General features: G+C 42.6%; 1 protein-coding gene across 3 annotated transcripts in view; it reads right to left on the bottom strand.

Moving 5' to 3' along the window:
- The window catches only part of LOC1273941 (G protein-coupled receptor kinase 2), a 56,451-nt gene that overhangs the window by 22,754 nt on the left and 9,990 nt on the right, over nt 1–23,707 (bottom strand). For all 3 annotated transcript variants that reach the window (XM_061641050.1, XM_061641052.1, XM_061641051.1), the window contains one exon: nt 4,007–4,102. In XM_061641050.1, coding sequence (XP_061497034.1) covers nt 4,007–4,102 — 96 coding nt within the window. The remainder of the gene's footprint in view (nt 1–4,006; nt 4,103–23,707) is intronic.

Here is a 23,707-nt window from a genome sequence, read left to right as displayed (position 1 = left end):
GATGAAGAGATAGTATGAAACGAACGAACATTTATCTCATTACTTCCGTCCGTAGCATAGCATATTTTACCGGTGCTACCCACCCAATGCCCCTCCAACTTTCTCGTCGATCATCCTTTGCGAGCACTTTATTTTTCGATTTGCTTGCAATAATGCGAAAAGTCGAGTACAAGATTTATTCCGGACATTGCAGTGCTGCCCAAGTCAATTACGTGCTGGTGCCATGGCCCATGGACGATAGTGGCGATAGGCTTGCAGGACCCTATCGTCCACATCTTCTACTACACCGGCCCACGAAACGGGCATTGCCATGGAGCTATGGGGACGGCCCACCAAAGTTCGCTAAAACATCATCATCTCTGATGAGATCCGACGCTGCCACCGACGTCGTTATCCGTTTTGGCGTCAGAATTGCGTGCATGTTTCTTCAGCATCCAAAAAGGATGGTCTTTTTAGTATTCTTACCACCATCCTTTATATTCTTGTTTTCACTGTGTACAGTATGGCCACGAGGAGTATAGGTCCATTAATGTGTGAGATCCTTCATTTTTTTCTACTCTTTTCATCATCCTAAAGACAAACTCTCGTCACGCAATGTTGTTTTAATCAATTTCATCAGCTCGTAGTATTAACACGCGCTGGAGTAAACTCCCTCAGCAGAGTCGCTCCTCCTGTACTCGTGTGCTCTTTGATTTGCTTTGATTCTCCCTGATTTCTTTCGCTCGCTTCCGTGCAAATGAACATAATTTCATTTCGGCTACTGTATTTCGTTCATTTGCACGAACACATGTACATAGCCCCAATCATTTATAGTACACCACTCTTGGAACATCTGCACCCCGCCAGCGATTTTGCTCGCTGCATTATGACTTCATTATAATATAATAATAAAAGCACTGATTGCGTTATCGCGTCAAAAAAGGAAGGGACCTACACCGACACGTGCAGGGTGCGAACGGTGAACATATTGTTAAACAACCAAAGTAAAAGGCTGCCAGGGGGGTAAATACATCATTACGCGTAGTTGATGTATTTGATTTTGTTTTATCTTTTATGGCTGATATGATAAAAACGCCCATCGGACCCAAAGGAGAGAAACATTATATCAAACAAATCGGGTTACATTAAATATTGCAATGGTGCGATCAGCAACATCACACTGCGTTTTGTAATAAACTATAATATATTGACAACTACCTACCCTAAGAAAGATATGATTTAATATGTTGTGAATAAAGCTTTATTTTCTATTTCAAGATAACTGGCGTGATATTCGTTAGGCTTCGCTTACAGCATACATAGAGACCTACCGGTCGAAGATAGTTTGCAACAATAAATTAAATTACATCCATCCATGTAAACCATGGAACGTAAAACTGTACGGCAACAACTTTATGTCCCAGTAAAGCGGTATGCTATCAAAGAAAACAGCATCAAACACGTGACCCCACGCCTGAGACATCGAGAGCTTGGAGACAGCAAGTTGCTAAATAAATGGCATTTGCTATCCCGGGGAACTCACCTGGACGCCCGGGAGGTGACTGTTTGGCACTGTTTCCAGGAATGCTGATTAGATTTTCCAGCAAAACCACACCACTGGGAGAAATTTTCGTACCGAAAGCAAACAATCGATCGATACGCGCTCTCGGGTCTGACTTCCGATTCCGCCCGCTAGGGCTTCGCGTGATTCCTCATGGCGTGCTGTGGGAGATTCGGTCATTCGGTGGATAGCTTGGCCAGGGGGAGAGAAAGCATGTAATTCCCATCTTTTTCGATCATCTAAATCCCATTAATGTCAGACGATGAAAAGCATGGAGAAATTGCTTCACACTGGGACGCAAATCCTGCGCATGGGATGGTAAAACTCATGTCCTTTCTCCGCTGGCTGCCAACTCCGTCGTGTCGTGCCTCGTACCCTCCCGCCGCTTCAGCAGGTTTGGTAGATCCGGTAGCAAGCACACCGGCATTTACTGTCTGCATTCACTAGTCGTACATCTATATGTTTGGAGGAAATCGTTCTCAATCTTACAACGAATCCCAACGTGAGCGACATGGGAAACTTACCGCCGACACACTTGAGAAGAATCGTAAACCAACACACACCAACACAAGCACACATACAGAGGATACACCAATCCAAACTGTCAAGTTTGCTCACGTGTGTGTACACCGAGGGGTCCAGAATGCAAAGAATGCAAATAATGTAACACCACCACGTACGCTTGCCTCCTTCGGTTTCGCAACCAGATAATGGTGCATTGGCAGTTGGCTTACGTACAACCGCTTTCTACTACATTGCTATCAGCAGAATTGATTTGCTTTCTTAAGCAAATGTCACCCTACTCCACACTCTATTCATCGGAGGATTACATCGATCAAAACGAACGCAGCAGTCACAAAATGCGATTGCCAAACAACCTTAGCAACTAAATTCCATACATCTAAATGTCTCCGCTAGCCTACCGTTTTAGAATCAGCGGCAGAAGTAACGGAGAAGGATAGGATTGTGAACTCCGTTGTTTTCCTTTGGCACAAGGCACGGGAAAATCGATCCGAGAAAACAATTGATTCAATCGAGGCTCTCCTTGATTGAAATACTGGCCTGTCTCTGCTTGGTTGATCGGTTCTTTGTGTAAATGTTATGACAAACGGATATTACCTCCAGTTTTCCTCTTCACACAGACTCACGCATACAAAAGTATGATCTAGAACGCGAGGAAATGGGTGTGGTACAAAACAACTTTAAGCGTTAAAACATAATGAAAGGAACTTGTCATGTTCCCCTTTGAATTACCGTATGAAAACACATAGTTTTGAAAAAATTTATTCCTTCCTGGCATCAACAATCCATCGACAATGTTCACACCAAACAAACCGAAATCAGAAATTTGATTGGAACCCAATTCACTCAGCGTATACACACAAAACGTGTGCGGAAAGTGCAGACTTACAAGCGCCACAGGACCTGCTTTGCATTTAATTACATCGTATCCATTTCCCAATTTACACATTTACTGCAGAAACATGGAAACCTTTTTTTGTACACTTTTATGATACATCTATCGTAAATTTTGTAAGCATTATCAACGCAGTTTCAGCCGAATTTGTACCGATTTTTGTCAGTAATGTGCTATCTATAACATGAGAACATCATCGACCGTTTGCTTTTCACTCAACACCACCCCGAACAGAAAGGAAGGTTCCATCAACAATGGATAAATGTGTATCTGTGGTATATTGCCGGGGTTTTTAACGACCGCTATCATCAACCCCCATTTACAAGGGAAAGTCAGAGGGGTATAAATGCACTCCAAACCCACGACAGGGCCTCTCCTGATGCTCCCATAATAATTGGTTGATGGTTTGAAGTGGTTTTATTGTACTTTGTTTCTCCCGCTCGCCCGTGTGGTGTGTTGTACACACGTTTGTCCGTCCATTCACTGATTGCAAATGAATGGGACGAGCCCAAGCGTTGAACGCGCGGAAGGATTATTTATTTGTTAATTAAAATTACTATAAATTAGCTTAAATTTATAGTCGCGAAGTAATTAGAAGTGATTAATGTGGTTCCTACTGCGGCGCAAGTAGCATTTAACTAGCGATTCAATAGCTTGATGAAATCTACATTCAACATCAATATACTGTATTTACATTTTAATTTTACGAAACTATTGTCGATCTCTCTTAACCCGAAAATTTGTTTTTGCGAAGAAATTATTAACCAATGTCAAATCACGTGACAGCTTTTTGCCGCCTTCGTCATCTTCACCATAGCAATTCTTGCACATGCCATCTCCATTCCATACTTTTAGACATTCTTTCTTACAAGCGAGTGAGCTTTCGCTCCGTTCCTTCCGCTGATTGTTTGAAGCCAGACAAGTTAACTTCAAGATATAAAACAGCATACCACGCTTTCATCTTGTGCCTCAATTTCCGGTGATTCAATTTACTGTGCGACGCCGGGGAGCCATACCTGGGCCCCGCCCCGCACACCAACCAAACTTACCTATTTTGTTCTTGAGATCGATGCATTGCGATATGTGGGGAAACTGAAGGATCTTGCGCCATTTTTTGCTCTTTCCTTTGTTGCTGTCGGAGCCTCCTGTAGAAAAAGGAAAAGAAAAGCCGTGGGTTACATTCACAAAAATATGTAGATGAAATAAATGAATTGGAAGATTTTCAGTAAAAAAAACATCCCCAACATAAATCACACGACGACCGTACGCCGGAAGTGGCAAGGGTCGGAAAAAATAGAATGAATATATCAGCACCTTGTTAGAAGAGGAGATTTTTTTTCTCCCCGTTTTACTAGCTATAATAAAAAGGTTCATTTTGTTACGGTTTCGTCAGCTAATGCTACCGTTGAATACCGGGTATGTGAAAAACGAAGCCCCAATGCGTCCATTAACATCAATTTGGTGATGCAAGTATTGAGGACATAATTTTCTGGGGGGGAAATATTACGTCTCTGCTAGAGTCTTTTCGATCCCTGGATTTTTTACAGGATGGTGTCCAATTTTTTGCCAAATACCACAAAGAACCAGACCCTAAACTGTTATCTTCATTTCCAAGAAGGCCAAACACGACCTTTCCCTCCCCGATGGATCTACCAAATAGTGCCGAGAAGTATATTCTTCTCTCATATCCACGGAGCAGCAGCAAAAGATATTATGTACACAATACCTCACTCGAAACAGCTGAACATTGTGTGAGTTTGAATACTTTAGATTTTGTCAAAACTCCGATACGATCGTTGACTACACAGTAACTTGTATTACAATCTACCACACTAAACGACCAATGCCTGGCGGCATATCCTTGCAAAATTTCTAGCCGATAAAAGAGGCACAAACACACACACAAACAAAACCAAACAAACAGCAATGGTAAACAAGGGTCCCACAGAGTAATCAAACGAACCCGCCCTGCGGCACCAGGCGACAAGCGGTAATTGAAACGGAAACGGAACAACATTCCACCGTGAAACGGACCGATTGCAGTGATCCCTCAGGGAGTTAGAGAATAAATTAAATGTGAAAGCAACGTACAGTACAGTATTGAAAGCACGGTTGACTAAAAAATACAAGAAAAGTCTCCACCAACGCAACTGCTCCACGTGCAGGATAGAAGGGCATCAGAGTAGGGAAGAACGGTACAAAGAAATATAGGGGGGAGCAGGAGCCCGATGTGGAAAAATGCTCTATTGAATTCCAGCACTGGAATGAGATGAAACATTTGTGTTGGCACATTTAGATGACAAGGTCGCCGGAGGGTAGGGATATATTGGGAGTAGAATTTCAGTTCATTATGTTGAATATTCTCTCCTCACAATCGGTGATTAACGTTAACACCATGCGAGTGTGTTCTTGCATAAAATGGAAAGCCCCGATAACAGGATGCAAGGATCGGGAGGATTATAATCGTTTTTTACTAGTAGGGGAAAGCCGATCAAAATGGACATGTTAAGCAGTTTCATGAATATTCATATAAATTGTCCACAACACACAATACACTCTTCTATTTAATTTAATTAAAATTGCCACAAAACCAAAAAAACGCATATTTCATAACATAACATATGGAAAACTGCGTGGTGAAAATTTGGCATAGCTCTGGGACAAACAAGTATTCAAAAGTGAAACGTCAAAACACTGGGGCATAACGGGCCACAACAACAGCGCTTAGGTAATGGTAAAAGCTTTTGCGCACGCGTTGTGACATGTGTTCTCTTCCTATCTGTCATTTAGCTATTCCGGTATCCAGAACAATGCAAAATCTTCTAAAAATATACTTTAAAAATAACATTAACAAAACACTTTTAACGCGTTTCAATGGACAAAATCGGATGCTTGAAACTATGCCTGTATGTTTTATTCTATGGATAAATACAACACCATAGCCTCACCAAATGCCATATGTCAAAAGAAACAGCCCATTTTTCCCCAAGCATGATTTATAATTTTGCCTTAAATTGACATTATATTCTTCCCGAATAAAATCACATAGATCTACATTAAATCGTCCTGCTTTCTTCAGACCAATTGTATAGAAATATTTTAATTTTCTTAAATATTGTTTAATAACGAGTTATAAAACTCACATGGTGTTGAGAAAACACTCCAATGAACACATTTTAACTCTTAGAATTTATCCTTGCTGTGAAATAATGATAAAAAAGGGTGCCCATTTTGCCCCGCATGCCCCCTTTGTTTCCGTTTTCCCTTATCACGTTCAAACTAATGATGGGTAAGATAGAAAACAATCCGAAGTCAACTCCAATCCGATTCCAAAAGGTAGGTCCAACTAGCATTATCTAGAGTTATCCGGAATCTTCCAGAATTGGAGTCGGAGTTTTTTGGAGTCGGATTAGGAGTCGACGGGAGTAGGAGCCGTTCGGAATCGGAGTCGTCCACAGTTCATGGGAGTCGGAGTCTTTCGGAGTCGGTCAGTGTCGGAGCCGGCACAAGGATGATGTCACCAAGTATTGATGCCATCGATATTCTCCTGTTTACGAAACTCCTGTTTACGTAGTGTCAAACCAAAAAAAAAACTAAAAAAAACCTAAAAACCTAAAAACTAAAAGAAAACAAATGCCTGCCCGACACTAACCGACTCCAACCGACCCCGAATTCCATTTAATTCTGATTCCAGCCGACTCTGACTCCAATCGACTCCAACTCCAGACGGAACCAGTAGTTCCGATTTTGTCGGAGTCAGGATCGGACTAACAATAACCGGAGTTGAATCCACCACTCCGGATGTGCTCCAGAGAGCACATCACTAGTTCACACACAGCTCCAGCTAGACCCAATACCAGATTTAAAACCGCTTTCCCAAAAACCGATTGAAGAGGAATGATAGTTGCAGTTGCCAGGATGCAATCATTGCTTTAATTTATTTTATGAGTGTCTTGGTCTGTAAAACGTACAATATTGCAAAATATTTAAAGCTCAAAGGAAATTCCCATTCTGTACCATTATGACAATCGTTCCCGAATTCAATCGTTAGTTTTAAACTCATCGAATATTTCAATAACAAGCATTTGTTTTTACTAGTCCTGGTTTAAAATAACTACACCAAATAAAAATATCTTCATGGCTTACGAATCGCACTAATTGTTTGCTACTAATCATTTAGTTAATGCGACCCACGATGATTTACAAGAACATAGTTGTCATCAAGTGATAGCAGGCAATCACTCCAAATGAGTTGACATGACGCAGCATAATAAAGCAGACTAAACCTATTCAAGCTAGACTTCATTGTAGTTAACGGAAGCTAGATTGTCAACAATTGATTTGAAGGGTGAGCTTTAAGATAAAAACAGACAAACTGTCCCTACTGCTCACGCCAAATGCTAGATATATTAAACAAGCTGACAAGGCACAACATTTCTACAAAACCATTTCGCTGGCATTCGTGTTGCCCCAAAGCCATGCTATGCTGCCGGTGGCGGTTGGTGTCGTGCTATGCTCGAGTTAGTCACACGCTTCGTTAGGTTTGGGAACAATTTCATCAATCAGCTTTTTCGCTACACCGCGGTAGAGCCCGGGCGTGTTGTGGTGAAATACGGAGTGTTTCGCGGGAACGGAACGGTGCCGAAAGTGCTCGGTCACCACCGGTCAGTAACTCTGCCCCTTCCCCTTCTATTTAACTCTCCCTCTCTTTCTCACACACACACGCACACACACAAACACACATACACTTTCGCTCCCTTTCTCGAGGGCATACAGCACATTCAGTGAAATAAACTACAGCAGGTCCACGGTTGATGTTGCTGCAACCAGTGTGCCCGAAATCAAAAAGCATCACGGAATCATATCCTAGACTTTCGACGTCGTTTTTGTGTAGTGAAAAGCGCGCTGGCGGAAGGTACGAAACCCGCCACAATGTATTTCAGAGATGGAATACTACTGCGAACCACTACCGGGGGAAGCAGGGAAATGCCGTTCATTTCGTTCAATCGAATCAATTGTCTACCACCAGTTATGGTCAGGGAAGTTGTGTGAAATGAGGCCGGTCGGGGGCCAATTGATATTAGTTTCAATCTCGCACCCACCCCCACAACCGACCACTGCTTATACACACCCGACAGCATATTAGGCCGTAATGTATTTTACTTTTCAAATTTTAACCAGTGCATCGCTACAGAGTGACTCCGTGCTGCAGAGTAGTAGCACGTATGTATTTCCTCTACACACACTTCCGGTATGAGAACTTCTACCCTTTCTAGTACGGAAACGCACCATCCAGTTTCAAGTTGTGCACCACCAAATACACGTAGACGTTGGTTTGAACGAGACAAGGGGTATTATCGCGCACATACACCACCGCTCACTTTCCCAAGCAACATTTATCAACCACGGCGATATTTAACGAATGACTGAACGTGAGCTCCATGCAAGCATGAAATTCTCGATCCATTTCATACCCCATCGGCTTCCGCGCGTGTGCCTGAGGTGCTTTTGTCCGTGGTAGTCGCACGGGAAACAAGCGATCCTGCTGAAAAGTAAAGCGTGATAAACGAATGGGACACGCCACCTAAATTCGTCCGAAAAGAACCGAACGAGCAGGATATTAAACTCAAAGCCCTTATCGTTATCTGTCGTACCCACACACACACACATACACACACATGATATACTTTCTTGATTTTCAATCAATTCAAAGGCTCGTACCAGTGGATCAATAATTCGACGCGACCTGACGTCCCCAGGAAGGAAGAAGCAAAGGACAAATTATTGATGTGGTGTGGCTGTGGTGTCAATGCTCGATTTACATCCGCAACCCTCGTTGATATGCTGTCCAATTTTAAAAAAAATCGTCCTGGTTCGCCGATAGGCACATAATCGATTGCTTTTTTGCCACAAAACGATGTCACCGAACGTCACTGCACCCGCCACAATGTGCCAAAATGTGCCAAACCAAACCCGCGGAAATTATTGCTTTTACAGAATGATCTTGTGTACAGGACAGAAAAGAAAAGAGAAACAGCAACAGGGTAAAGGTATGCGCTAGAATCATAAAACATAAGCTACAGGACGAGAACGCAGGTGGCTAACGGATTGCTCCATTATCGTTTATGGTAAACGCTTAATATTTAAAGGTGTATGCTTTGGTGCACACAAAAACCAAATATTTTGTTTTATAGCAAAAAATTAAATATGCGCTATTAAAATACTTATTTTTAATGTACATTGAAAACCCTTTGCGAAGTTTTTTTTTCAAAAATAAATGGAGTATACGCCTTTTTTATTTTTTGTTGTTTTTTTTTGCCTGTTACCAGAACGTTAGTTAATTATTACCAATGTGAAATAGCTTTTTTATGTATCCTACGAATGCGCGGAACGCTAACTTCTACGGAGCAGGCTTCGAATTAACGGCTTCGCGCCAACTTCAATTTTTACAAATATAAATTTGAATTACGTACAATTAAGAAATTTTAAATTTAATTTATTTTTAAAGCTAGAGCTTACTAAAAAGATACTTGTTTATCTATAACGTTCATAAAATATCTTTTTGTTATTTTCAGCATATCTTATTTTATTATTCAAAATTATATTTACTGTGTCTATTTCCACACTCATAAATAAATAAATAATTTTAAATTCCTATACTAACATCTGATTTTATGCAGTATTTTAAATATACGATTACAAATACATAAACTTACGAGCTTTTAACTGCTTGGAACATTTTTTATTCAGAAGGAACGGCTTTGCCGTATTGCTTATACTTTATGGAACTTAAAATTGTCCAAATTCTTGCGGTGCATTGAAACCACGTGTCAGTGAAAATGGACGGTGAGCTAGTGAAAACAGTTTATTGACATTTAGATTCTAACTTGTGAAACCGTCTTAGTTAAATATACACTCATTGCCTTAACTTACTCAAGGACATCACCTACTATTTGTTAAAAATATCGAGAAAGGTGTATTAATAGTATGACCTCATGGATTGGTTACATCATAAAAAGGAAGTGGTCCTATTTATTTTTAAAAATCACCAAAGAAGTGCATTTCAAACATTTCACACACAAAGCGAGCACGTAGAGTACGTTCTGATTGGGAAAACGGCTGGAAACGTCCCTAACAGCCAGGAAATATTGCTTCCATACATATGGTGGATGTAAAAACCTTTTGTCAACGTCAAGAATCGCACACGCAAAAAAAATAGCAAGTCTGCAAATCCATCACGTGACACGCCATACCCATTTACAAACGGCTTCCCATGCAATGGTACAGGGCAGTGCGCAAACGCTTTCAGCCAGCAGTGCACAAACTCGGCTGCAACTGCATTCATCTGCATCGCCGTCAGCGATCGTGGTGCTGCACATGCACATTGCCAGCACAATACACGTCCGTCACGTCAGAGCGTCGCTGGTGATGGGAGCAATTTTGTGCGGCAAGTAACGTTGCCACGTCCAAACAAATGGTTCACCTTCGCCGTCTATTCTCCCCTCCCCCTTCCCCCGACGGTTCCCCCCCCCCCCTCTCTCTTCCCCTTCTACATGTAAATGCGCACCAACCTGCCGACCGCAAACTTGATCAGCGTGCTTGTTACTTTCTTGTATTACACCGTAGCAGCACATTTTTTTACTCAATTTTTGCTGGAACGCGATTGCAAATCATTGAAAACCGCAGACGCAGGATTCTAGTTGCCCGCGACACGGAAACGGCACGCCGATAGTAATGCTGCGGATAACATTTCCATTGCCGAGCATCGAGCTACCGATATATGTGACGTGCGAGCTTTTACGTGCAGCAGCGATACGAAATCGAAACCCTTTCTGTACACACCTAGGCACAGACACACACACACACCGTTTCGCCGACGTCAAAGGACCGTTCGATGCTGGGTTCGATTGCACGAATTGAATTTCCTTGCATCGTATTTATTGACCGCACTGGCGCGAGGGGAGAACGATTGTTATGGACGATGTGACTGTAGGATCAACACAGATTTCGCTGCTGCACGGCTTCGAAGAACGAGAACGTCCAGAATGCATCCAAGGACACCAGTTTCTTGCGGTGCCAGGAAGCGAATGTAGCTGGAGGATTTCGAACGGTTTCAAGTATTGCGTCGTAGGTGTGTATGTGGGTTTACATGTGCGTCCCACAGTTAGTGCAATTTATAACGTTCCGTTATGTTGACAAGCAGGCATGGGCAGCAACACAAAGCAAAACAAAATGGCAAGCGTTCAGTGAATATTTTGACTCTCCTAAGACACGTTTCAATTGCATTCAACCGCGCATAGATGTAAAAAAAGAAGAAAAACAAAGTATAATTGTAACGAGAGCGTGCACTTGTCCATGGTCAACGGGTCGACAGACAGAAAAAGGGAAAACGAACGGTTAACACCCCCGGCTGCCCACCACTCTCTGGGTACCGTTACGAGTTTCAAACGAATTCGAGAGCCGTAATAGGGTAAAACCAAATTAAGGGTCTGACTGTATCAAAATATTGGGCATACGCTAGGGGGCAAAGCCTTCCCATTGAAACTAGGTTATTTCATACTTGCATTTTTTCCAAGCCAAAAAGATTTTTTCCAAGCCAAATCCAAAAAAAAATCAAAACGTTTTGAAGGGCTTGATTATCTGTACACAATTGTCGAAATTCTATAAGGTGTGCTTAGGAAAATTCAATCCAGATGATAAATATTTCCTAGCCACTCAGCAAACTTGAGTGTTGAGATGATGAGAATCTTCATCATTTTATTATGGACATCGGACATAAGTGTTTTTAATCAAAAGTTCATGGGGTAATGCGAACCACTTTAGGAAAATTGATTAATTTACAATTAAATTCGCTGGCGATTGTTGATTTTATAAAGTAATATGATTCTTTAATGTGAATGTAAGCTGTCTGTTAAGGAACTTTGGTCAATTTTGCCCAAAAAACCATACACATACCATTTTCTAAGCAGATCCATTCCAACACGATTTTTATTTGGTTGCGCTAAAATAAACCAATGCTGGGGTAAAACACACCATAGCAATGGGGCCAAAGTCACCTTTACAACGTATCAGATCAACGGGGAAAATGCTCCAAAATAAATGTCAACTATAAAAAACCTAATTCTAGTTAGCACGGCACTTAGGCCCGTGGCAGTGCTTTTTCGCGAGCAATTTTATCGGACGTGTTCTGTCAAAATATTGTATGGAATTTGCCAGATAAAGTCTGACAACGAAATCGTTGGGATTCGTCGTCGTTCAATGTTATCTGTCAAATCCCATATAAAATTTTGACAGGCCTTCCGATAAAATCGCATTCGATGGAACGCAAACACCAGCCTGTCTGAAGCTTTTTGCCCCGATCTGCTAGATGCATTATGCCGCAGTTCGTAGTTGAAAACATTTTTGAATAAAATATGTGTAAATCTGCAGTCTTACCAACACACAATTTAAAGCTCTAAGTTTATTAAACAGCAGCAACATTCACAAATAAAAGATAAAAACATCAAACCATTAATGTTTTTGTTTTATTAATATTGGAGCCCTTCAAGATTCTAGTCAGCTTTTTTGTATGGAGATTAAGGTGAGGGCTGAAATCATGTAAACACTCCATACAAAACCGCACACAAAACTAGCCTGCGATTTTCAATCTAGATTATTTTAGCATCAAAGCTAGAATTAGATTCGAGCATCTGCTCGAAGAAATGGCAAAATAAGATGGTGTTTACAGTTATCCCAAGGTACATTAAAGGGATCAGGTGGTGGAATCTAGAATCCAAGTGTATGTAGTCCAGGTGGTCTCATAGTATGATTGTTATAACCAAATTTGAACATCACATTTTGACAGCACGGGTTAAAACTTTTGCTGAAACAGGCTTTCTGGAGGCTTGACAAATGCACAAAACACTCTTAAAATCTTCATTCAGAAGCAAAAAGCTATGAAAATCAGCCTTCTAAATACATACCGATTGGAATAAGCCCATCTGTATATTATACCCACTTTGATAACTGCTCAAAAACTGCTATACAATGCAAACAGCTGACAGGCTCAAATTTCAGCCTACGAACTTAAAACGGAAAGGGCCCCATTATCTGTGATTGCGCATGAAGCGCTGTTGAACTCTCAGAACGACGATAGTTTAGTTCTTTCTAACGGTAAAAGCCATGCAATGTATATCCCCTCATCACTATTCCCCCTCTGCTATGTTAACCATCCATCTTTTTTAATAAAAATTCAAATTATTTTCATCGTCGTATGTCTAATGAAAATATAGTTTATCTTACTTCAAAGTTCATGTAAGGCCTTTCATTTCATTTCTATGGCTGGATTGTTATACTCGTCGTGTATTTGCGGCCTAATAACATAGTTATTGAAGAATTATGTTTTGAAGATACATGCAAAGATATCGAATATTCCGCACCAGTATGTAATAATTCGTAACTTTTCCATTTGAGCACGAAGAGACGTCTCAATACAATGAAACGATTGCAAATGAAGCTTACAAAATTACAGCTACTACTGAGCCAAGTAGAAACACTCCAGACTTAACCTGCAACCATACTGTAAATTTCTTCTCGAAAAAAAAATCAAAAAAATTGCAACATCTCAAGCAAACCGCACCGGCCACTTCGGTCAAGGCGAAGAATTGACGGAATGCATTTTATGCCATTAATTACAATTTCCTGCCCATCGATGTACGGTGTGTCCTGTATCCCTTGCATCTTTCACGCTCACTCTTTACTCACTCAAACGCATTCAGTTTTGTACGACCAACGATACAAAAAACATCACAATTTCCCGGCCTAGCTATTTGCATCCTAAAGCTCGAACGATGTAACGAGCGGTATTATAACACAATCGTTACACCGTGTGTGCTAGACCGTTCGGAACAAGAACAACCACTAACGACTGGATATTAGATTAAATGGCGTATCATCTACAGCGAAACAACTGATTGAATAGTTGCTTCGCTCAACTGAAGGCACTTTCGTTTGAAGGTGTAGCAATCATCATCCGCCGAATATACTTTACGGTTCAATTACTGTTTGGGTTACTGTATGGTGGAGAAAGGATAAAGGTATAGAATAAAGCTGCCTGCCGAATCTCCAAATTGTACACCGGTTGCCCTTTGCATGTTGCCGTTTCAACCGGTGCGTTCCCATGATCTTACAAAGGGTCCTACTTTTAATTATCCGAATCAAAGATGAAACACTTTCCGAGCGAGTTAACGATCCAGCGGATAATTAAGAAAACTTTACTAATGACATTTGACACACCATCGACCACAAAACCGTCCACCCAGCGTATCAGGTGGCCTAAGGTTCTGCGAGCTTGATTCGCACCGTAAACGCCAACGCTAGTGTGCGGCTCTGGGAAACGTCGCTGTCTCGACTCTGTAGTGACCGAACTTACATTATCCTTACACAACACGCGTCGACACTTTATATGCCAGCACCAACACAGCAGCAGCACCGGATACTCTCCGTGCCCTTACAGAGCGCGTCCTAACCTAAGCTCGATGGTAGCAAGAGCACAAATCTTTAATTCATGAAGACGCACACTTAATTATCCGCTTCGCGAAACTCGCCACCGCGCGCGTCAAGGTGTGCTTGTGCGTCCTCCCCGGACGGAAGGCCGTCCAGTTCGCAAACACGATGCAATCGCTCTGAGCCGCGTTCCGCTCAGCTGTCAACAACGGGGTGGTGCGTGCTACGGCACACTTCAATTAAACTAAAACGCGCTTGCCACGCCGTGTTAAGAAAAGGCCAGTATATATAAATGGTTTGCTGCCGGAGAAGAACGTTCTTCCAATTTCGTCCACGATTCGTTGGCGGCCTCAACAATGGGAGCTTTTTCCACGCCTTCCCCGTGCCCAACATTAAAGCAGTCCAATTTGCCACTTTCTACCACTTTTCCCACCGCCACCCTGTTGCACACAAGCTCACCAAGCTGCGATAAGTTCCGGCTTTGGCTGCATTGAGTAGAAAACGATACCACTCAGTCCGGTGTTGTAGTGGCATCGGTTAGCAGCGCGCCGTCAACCAAAGCATCATCATACAATTGCCCAGAGAACGTCGTTTTGACGGCCACCGCACCGGTTGGGGCTGTTGATTGGATACGATACCTTTTAATTACCACCCACTTTTCCTCTCAACGCCCCGGAGTCGACGAAAGCCACCTTCTTGAAGCCTTTTCACGGTGCGCTGCATTTGGCTACTGGCAGCAGAAAAAGGAGTGTGTTCTCACGCTGACGACGCTGGTCTGACGACCTAGTCGCGGGTGACGCGCGCAACACGAGCACAAACAATCGGAGCACAATAGTTATGGGTCGTTTGTATGAGTCGGCGCAGCATAAATAGTGTGCGGACTCACATTAAACGATCGTTTCGTTAACAGGCGTCGCTAATTGCCGCTGGCAAATGGCACTCACTGGCGGCAGGATGAATAAATAAACGCACACCCGACTGGTGCCTGTTGGACACATCGTTGCTGTTGAAAAGCACGTTAACTACCACTTACTTACACACGCCCAATACCGCACACGCACTTCATTTTGATCAATGAAGGAAAAAAAACATCATCGAGAGCCACTCTCAGGCTGTTTTCGAACTAATTTGCCCTTCGATCTAAATTCGATTCAAAGACATTATTCTATGCCCCCCGCTTTCTTGCTTTCGTGCCGCCTACCTGTACACCTTCTTCTCGACTACTTTTGGGCTCAAAATGTTTACACAATTGATAATCAAAATTGCTTCCTAAATTGATTCGCAGAAAGCGGCATTTGTGTTCTTGGTGCGTCCACCATCGCGCGGCCCCCATTAACAAGCCTCTTGTGTTGTTGTGGATAATAGATACCCGAATTATGCTTTACCTCCTCTCTGTGGCGGCATTGCACAATTATGAAAGTAAATTACTCTCCTAACCATAACAACGTGTCCTTTATGTTTCCTGCCCGTCCCACGAGCGCCTCCGGGGACAAAGCTTTACATTTTAAGACGGTGTACCGCCGGTTCGACCGAAATTACCAGCGGCAAGCATATTATCTATCAAATTAAAGATGCGGTAGAAAATGCGATTTCGAGATTGTGAACAACACAAGTAACAAGTAATGAAATTATGTTTGTAGTAATGAAACAAGTAATGAAATTATGTTTTTAGTAACAATATATAATCTTTTCTGCGCAGATATTCGGAGAATGTGTTAATATTTTTCTTTTTATGTAAAAAACATTTGAATTATTTGTGTCAGAGTCAACCATCGAACTGTTGTCAACTAGCCTATTTCATATTCATATGTTTAAAGAAGAATACCGGGATGAAATATTATTGCAGATTTTTTTCAGAAATCGGGATGGGTACGATAACAAATAATAAGATCTATGCAACAAATCAGAATTTATGTACAGATCAATGAAGGAACTTAGACTAGACAATAGGGCTGATATGAAGACTTCGATAAAGACTGGCAAAGGAAAGCAACAAATAAAGAATAGGCACCGAACCGAACAAATGGCGACTTGCAAATATGTTTCGAAAGCTTGACCCGAAAGATTTCATCTTCGCAAAAAAACAAAACTGATGTTACAATTTCAAAAACGTATCATCAATTACTCTACTAGTGAAAAATCGATTATTGAATCAATCAATTCAACAAAACGACGCAAATCACGTAACCGTAACCGACCGTATTCATAATAATTCAAATCTATTAAATGCAGCGTTGTATAATTTATTAATTTGGGCGGCATAAGGATATTAAATAAATTGTAGTCTTCAAAGATAATGGTAAACTTAACATCGATAAGAAGAGATGGCAAAAACAATTAAAACAACGACAAAAGAATTTAATTTTTTTTGTCAATTTTATGGAATGTAATTCCACTGATAGTAGATAAACCTAAATCTTATAGTATATAAAAATAGTTCATAAAAATCACATTTTCATAAGGCTAAAACGAAATTACCTTATCTATAACCTTGTCTATTACCTTAAATCTATAACGACAGTATTTACTCGTCGCCATTGGATTCCAAAAATTTCCGATGTGCATTGCAATCTAAAATGTTAGGAAATTATTGGCCCTACCTTTACTGAACATCTTGCGTCGTAAAACAGAATCAATTGCCAAACATGTTAACAAGGACGCTTCATTGCACACGGCTAAAGTAGCGTAATTCAACGTTGCGAAGCTCAGCAAAGTCTCCGCGGAACATCGTTTCGTCAATATGCCTAAATATATCCCGAATCCTTAGTAGCTCCAGCCAACGACACTCGAAACAATACCACAAACAATGCTCGAATGTCGTTCGGCAAACACCGCACATGTATGGCACATCCGTCGAACGTTCGGGGCTCGTCGAAGATTGCCGTTTGCGGCGGAGCAAAAGACTCGGCGAGTTAATCGAATTCACTTTCGATTATCGGAAACAACCTTTCGCATGTCGTTTGGGGTTCATGCTTGGCCAAGCATGGAAAGCAAAAAAAAAAAAGAAAAAAGAAAACAGCCACACACCGACCGAACGACGAGTCCTGCCCGTGCCAGTGCAAACCAGTCCGCACTGCGCACGATTATCCTGTTACATCCTTTTGCACACCCACCCCGCGGAGAATATGCACCGCTTCCCATTATTTCTGTTTTGCATATCAATGAGCGGTGGTGGGGCGCCTGTTTACTTCGGAGAAGTATTTTTGCTGGTCGTAGCAGCGCAATAAACAAAGCAAAAATAAACACACACACGCAGGAAACCATCATCACTTTGTAAATGAAATCTTTATTCATTTGAGAGGCAGGCGCATCTGAAACGCGACTGACTAAATTGTTCGCCAAACAAGCGACCTTCTCTAGCTTCTTTGCCGAAGAATTGGCACATACCGGTCGGTCCCCTTTGAGCTTTGCCGCTCGGAAACGTCAATGCCACTTTTTTACACTACATAAAAAAAACTCATACAATTTTTATACACTCCACTGCTTCACTTCAAGCTGATCACTAGAGCTTCCCGTGGGCGTGAAACGCTTATAATACACGACGACACACGGCATCTTCATATTACCGCTTGTCATGTTGTCGCACAAACAGAATATTAGCATCAATTTTCACCAATCCGTTCGCCATTGGTAACAAGCTAATCAAGTTCGAATTTCAGAAATGGCCGTACGTAATTCGTAATTCGTGCGCGGCATTTCCAAAAGGTGTAACCGCGGACGATGCTGTAACTTGTCGAAATTGTATAAAGCGTTACAATCACAGTCCACCGGTCAAACGACGGTAATTTGCCAGCGACTTCTCGATCTCGAAGCAAGTCGGGCTGGCGGCTCGCACACCAACCACACCTCTCACAAAGGTGTGATAAATGTAGTTATAATTTTCCTAATTACAACTACCGCCTGCTGCCCGATGGACGAGACACTTACGTGGCCACACGTCAACTGAGCAGCTGGTACACCTCCACCATGCCGATGCTGAATAACCCTGTGCACCGGTGAACAGTGCCATTGAACGTACCTCTGTAGAGGGGTCTCACAGGAAAAGCCACTACACGACAGCGGCAAAGCAAAAACCCACCGGGCTCGTCGAATCCGAGCGAGGTGGCACCAGCCGTCACGTCGACAGGAAGGCAAGCTAATCGAATAAAAAAAGTGAGAATCAAATTATCATTTTACGAGGTGGCGGCATCCTACAATAAGGCCCGCGGGCAGACTATTGGCTCCAGCGAAGAACCGAAACAACGGAAAGCTCACCTCGACGACCAGAGGGAGAGCTTTTTCTGTTCGCTGCCTGCAGACAGAAGCTTTCTCGTTAGATAGGATGTAACCATACAAAATCGATCCGCTTTGGTAGCTCACCGGGCATCCGAAACGGCCCTTAGACGACACAGCGATCAGACTGTGTGTAGCTGTGACATTACAATAGCTCGAATATTCACACTACTCGTCTCCTCTCTCACTGGCACAGATGGAACACAGTAAACACTCTATATCTTGCCAGTCAATTGAAAATCTGATCCTCTCCCTGGTTTTTTTTCGGGGTCGCTTAACGAAGAGACTAACGCCGCGTCAGGGCGGTGGGGACGATGTGTACAAGGGTGCATGTTTTATTTGTATGCAAAACAAACATACATACCCACCGCGTGTATGTCAAACCCCGTCAAAGCACTTGGAGGCTGATGGGTCCGGGTCGGGGGATAGTTCACGAAAGGCAGGAAACGAGACACGAACATGAGAAACGCAGCGGAAGGTGCGATTGACGTTGCGAAACGGCGTGCTGTGCGGCCAGCACCGCGCGCCAACCTAGGTGACGCGACCCGGGGTTCGGCACACACACACACATACACAACCGACGTCATTCGGAATCCGTTTGCTGCTGCGCGGTTTATTGGACGACGACGGCCGTCCGGCACCGCAAGTGACTGTGATAATGAGAGCTCTTTTCCCTTCGCTTCTCTTGCTCGTCGTCATCGCCACTTGCGCTGACTGAGGTTGATGATCATGACGACGACGACGACGACGACGACGATGATGATGATGATAATACTGATGTTGCGCCGCCCAAGCTTTGTACTTTGGATTGTAAGGTCGGCTGCGAACCGGTACGGGGCAGTTCGGCAGCGCTCCAATATTTTGCTTTGCATTTGCCATCTTCGATCCTGCAGCAGCCCATTCTGTCGATGAATGAATCGGCTTCTGTGTGGAGGCGAAGGAATGTTTATACAAAACGTTTTTTTTGTTGAGTGTGTACATGTGACTTCGTCCCACAATATCCATCTCACAGGAAGCATAAAGTCGTAAAAAAATGTAATGTGCCACCATATTCTGACCATTAAAACTCATCTAAAACCTAAAAACATCCAGAAGTATGGCGAAATATACATGAATGTAATTTCTGTTCCAGATTAGACGACACACGTCAAATGTAAATAATCGCTCGCATAATTATCATCATTTTTTTCGCTCCATTCAAATACCAACTGAAAGACCGACTTTTTGGTCAACGAAAACCCAACCTCACAGCACTGTTAATAATCGCACCGAAACGCTACGAGACGGTGTGTGCGTTAGCTCGGTCCATTAGTGGCCGGTGGCGGAGGGACAGACGGACGACGCAAGTGGTGGCGCTTTGTTTACTCACAACCAAATCACATGCCAATCTCGGCGGGGCATGTGGCACTGGGAATAAATAAACGGGTCTCGGGGCTGTTTAGGTCAAGATAAGCCCGAACTGGAAATAGCGCATATTATCACCCTTATCTCGTCAGTCGGCCGGCTTATGCTGTCACACCGTTTTCTTCATCCCGTGACAAGCCAGTGGCACCGCAGGGCCATGCAAGGTTAAGAGAGCAAGCGGACATGAAGCGGATGAAGAAAGGGATGAAAAAAAAACAGCAAAAAAGGGAGTATTTGCCGCTAATTTCAATCAATTGCGTATTTCCAATGTATTAGGGTTAACGGAATTAACTCTTTGCTGATTTGTTGTCGTTCGGTGTGATGAGAGTAGCATTGTACCTACGAAGTGGCATGAAGACTCAAAAATGAACTCCAAACTAGGGACAAAACAGTCGTATAGTCGAAAATAGTGTATTCCAGCATCTATTAGTAGTCTAAATTTCCCGTGGAATTGATTTCAGTATAAAATAGGTTCAAAACTCAATAGGTTTTGAATCGTAAAAATTGAAGAAATAAAACAGTTCTGCTCTAGACTTTCAGGCACCCTACCCGGAATTGACGAAATGACAATGGCCTAGCACCAGAGTAAAGATTGGATGTGAATCAAGGAACCTCTCTCAGCGCTTTGAAGCCTAACGTCAAAAATCCAACCGTATCCAACGTATCCAACAAAATACCCTTCCATTGTGTACTTTTCTGTCAAACCTGTCAAAACAACGTATCCTTCAACTTAAATCCTTACATGATTTCGGACAAAACGATTCCTGATACCTTTCCAGCAGTCAGCAACACACATACACTCTTCCGCACGGTTGTGACCTTAACAGACGGACGGATAAAAGCAGATACGACCCTGCGTAAGTGGGGCATCGTGGGTTTTTTATTAAACAAATCAAACCATCACCAATATATGAAACGGCCCAGCCACTGGTATCTATCAGCTCAATAACAGTTGCGCTGCGTTTTGTTCATTTTCCAAAAAAAAAACAATGAGGATCTAGCTGGATTGCGTGAGAATAGCTCTTCAAGTGGATGCCGCCGCTTATGGAGCGCGCCGACGCACTACATCACCGTCAGCGGACAACTTCATCCCTCATCTGTCAATGTCCCGGCCCGGCCCACGGACGGACAACTGTCAGGGCAGCGAATCCATGACCTCGACCTCTTCACCGTCGTCAAACCGAGCGGATTCAATCAACAAATCGGCTTCCTTCTTTTCGCACAGACATTCCTCCATCCTCCACTAGTTTTGTGTATGTGTGTGTCAGCAAAAGCAAAAGGGTTTACTATTAACACTGAAATTTGTAACCAGTGTTTGATTTTGGAATCGCTTACGCGTTGTATCGCCTTAAACTCTATCTATTGCTATCATAATTCCTCGAAATCTTTCAGCACCCAGAGATGGCAAGGCATTGGATGAACGAGACCGTGGCAGCTGGTTTATTAACGTGGTGGACCTACCCTGCCGTCGTCACTACCGAGCGATCGTGACGTCACACATGCGCGGATTAGCGAGAAAAGGTATGTCAGCGATCATATCAATATAACCAGCGAGCCCATCACATACGTACCACCACCGATACGGATATGACGACGCCTTTTGGCACTGTGTGCACAACACGGACGACCGACCCACTCACCAACAAAATAACTACCCTAACGTATTTTTCTAACCCCACGAAACTGTACCAAGTAGTCGATCGATTAGATTAAGTCATTTCGGATCATGCGGACTACTGGGCCTATTCCGGATGTCTGTGGCACACAAGCACCAACTACATAACGAACACCTTTGTTGAGAGCACCGGGTGCGGCGAGTTCGGGTGCTGCTGCATGAGGAAAGGGTTTACATTCATACAAGCGACTCCCCGAGGGTGGGTAGAAACGGCCAGTGCAAACAAAAACATCACATTTTCCGGAACTGGTAACTGTGTGTGTGTGTGTTTATTTTTTGCCCAAAAATTAATATCATTTGCGAACTAGATCAAACAAGATCCGCTTTCAAGTTTGAAAACACGGTGCTGGGTGGGTGGAGAGGGTGAGCAGCTAGTACCACCATGAGATTGCTTGACCCGTGCCAGTGTTTTCATCCCACACACAAGCGCACACATATGCAGTATATTCGTCTTCAGTTATTGCCGCACCTAAGAGATGGCTTAAAGGAAGCACACCACCAGGGAGTCAAAAAGGTTGATTAAACATTAATTGATAGTAATTGATTGCAGTTTAATTTATTCCCCCCACAAGGAATTGCCCTTCCCTGCCCAATAAGACCAGAGAGCATCTGGCAGGCGAGTTCGAAGCCAAAAACAAACACATTTCATTAAATTAAAGCAATCTGCCAGTAACCTTACACCTTTCAATAACAAACTGTACAGTTTTTTGTTTGCCGTTATACCTCTGCACGATATTACGAGACTGTGGCCCCTAACTCACATTGTCCAACTACTGGCACGATAACAAAACCACACGATACACATGTTTTAGCAGAAAGTTTAACTAACAGAAGTAACTTCTACCAGTCGCGAAGAGAGAACTGTATTGTTGAGTTCATGTAAATCAAAATTGAGTTTGACAAAAATCGTTCTTAAAAAAAACTGCCGAAACTTTGGCAATAAAATGAGATTGACCCGCCACGCCAGTGGTGTGTATGTGTATGTGTTTGTACATTGAACGATTTTTTTACTTCCTTTCAAAGCTATTTACTGCTCCGTGCAAACTTTCGTACAGAAACTTATTTTATGACTTTTGATCTTTCGTCTTACTTCTATTTGGCGTTTCTAAACGGACTTGCAGCAACCATCTGCCTGCGTTGGCTTCAGGAGCGTTCGTTAGAAATCGATTTTAAATAGACTTTCGATTCGATTTGTGCCCCAGGCGACGATGGAAAACATAGCGTAGGAGAAACAGTCACAATGTTGATTACTTTTGCGACAATTTTCAAACAAAACTGAACGTTTTTCGAGCTTAAAACGAATTTAGACCAGCGATTTTTTGCTAACTTCTTCCTATCCAATTAAATCGAACCGATGACATTTTAATAAACATTGCAGTACGCGGTGCAATGCCGCCAACATGTTATTAGTTATTTTCAGAAGTTGTTAATATGCCAGCACACATAAAAAAATCCATTTACTAGGTTAACTCAAATGCCCGAATCACCCCACCGAATACCGACGAAATCGTGCTAGTTAATCGTTTCCAAAACTATAAACCAATCATAAACTAACAAACCCTCCAGAAGCATGTGCTTTTGATAAATGCTTCACTATCAATCATCTATTTACGTGTGTTTGTTTAATTCGAAAGAAAAACTCAGTCGGCGGCAGACAAATCTTTTTCCACACTGCTATCTACACGCTCGCCGACACAGCGCACAAACACGATAGAAAATCGTACTTTATTCGCTCCTCCCCACCGTTCCGACCCTGCTCACAGGAATCCTCCAAGTCAGCCCTGGAGGTAAAAACCCCACTCCACACTGCAGCAACCAATGGTTTTTGGGATAAATTTTATACACAACAAAAAAACACTCACACACGTCGACGATCTCTCATAACGGCCCCCTGTTTGTAAGCGCAAACAAACGG

The sequence above is a fragment of the Anopheles gambiae genome, chromosome 2 (assembly GCF_943734735.2).
Source record: "Anopheles gambiae chromosome 2, idAnoGambNW_F1_1, whole genome shotgun sequence".
Classification (NCBI taxonomy): Eukaryota; Metazoa; Arthropoda; class Insecta; order Diptera; family Culicidae; genus Anopheles; species Anopheles gambiae.
The sequence above is the reverse complement of the archived record's forward strand: the minus strand, read 5'-3'. Positions and strand labels throughout refer to the sequence as shown.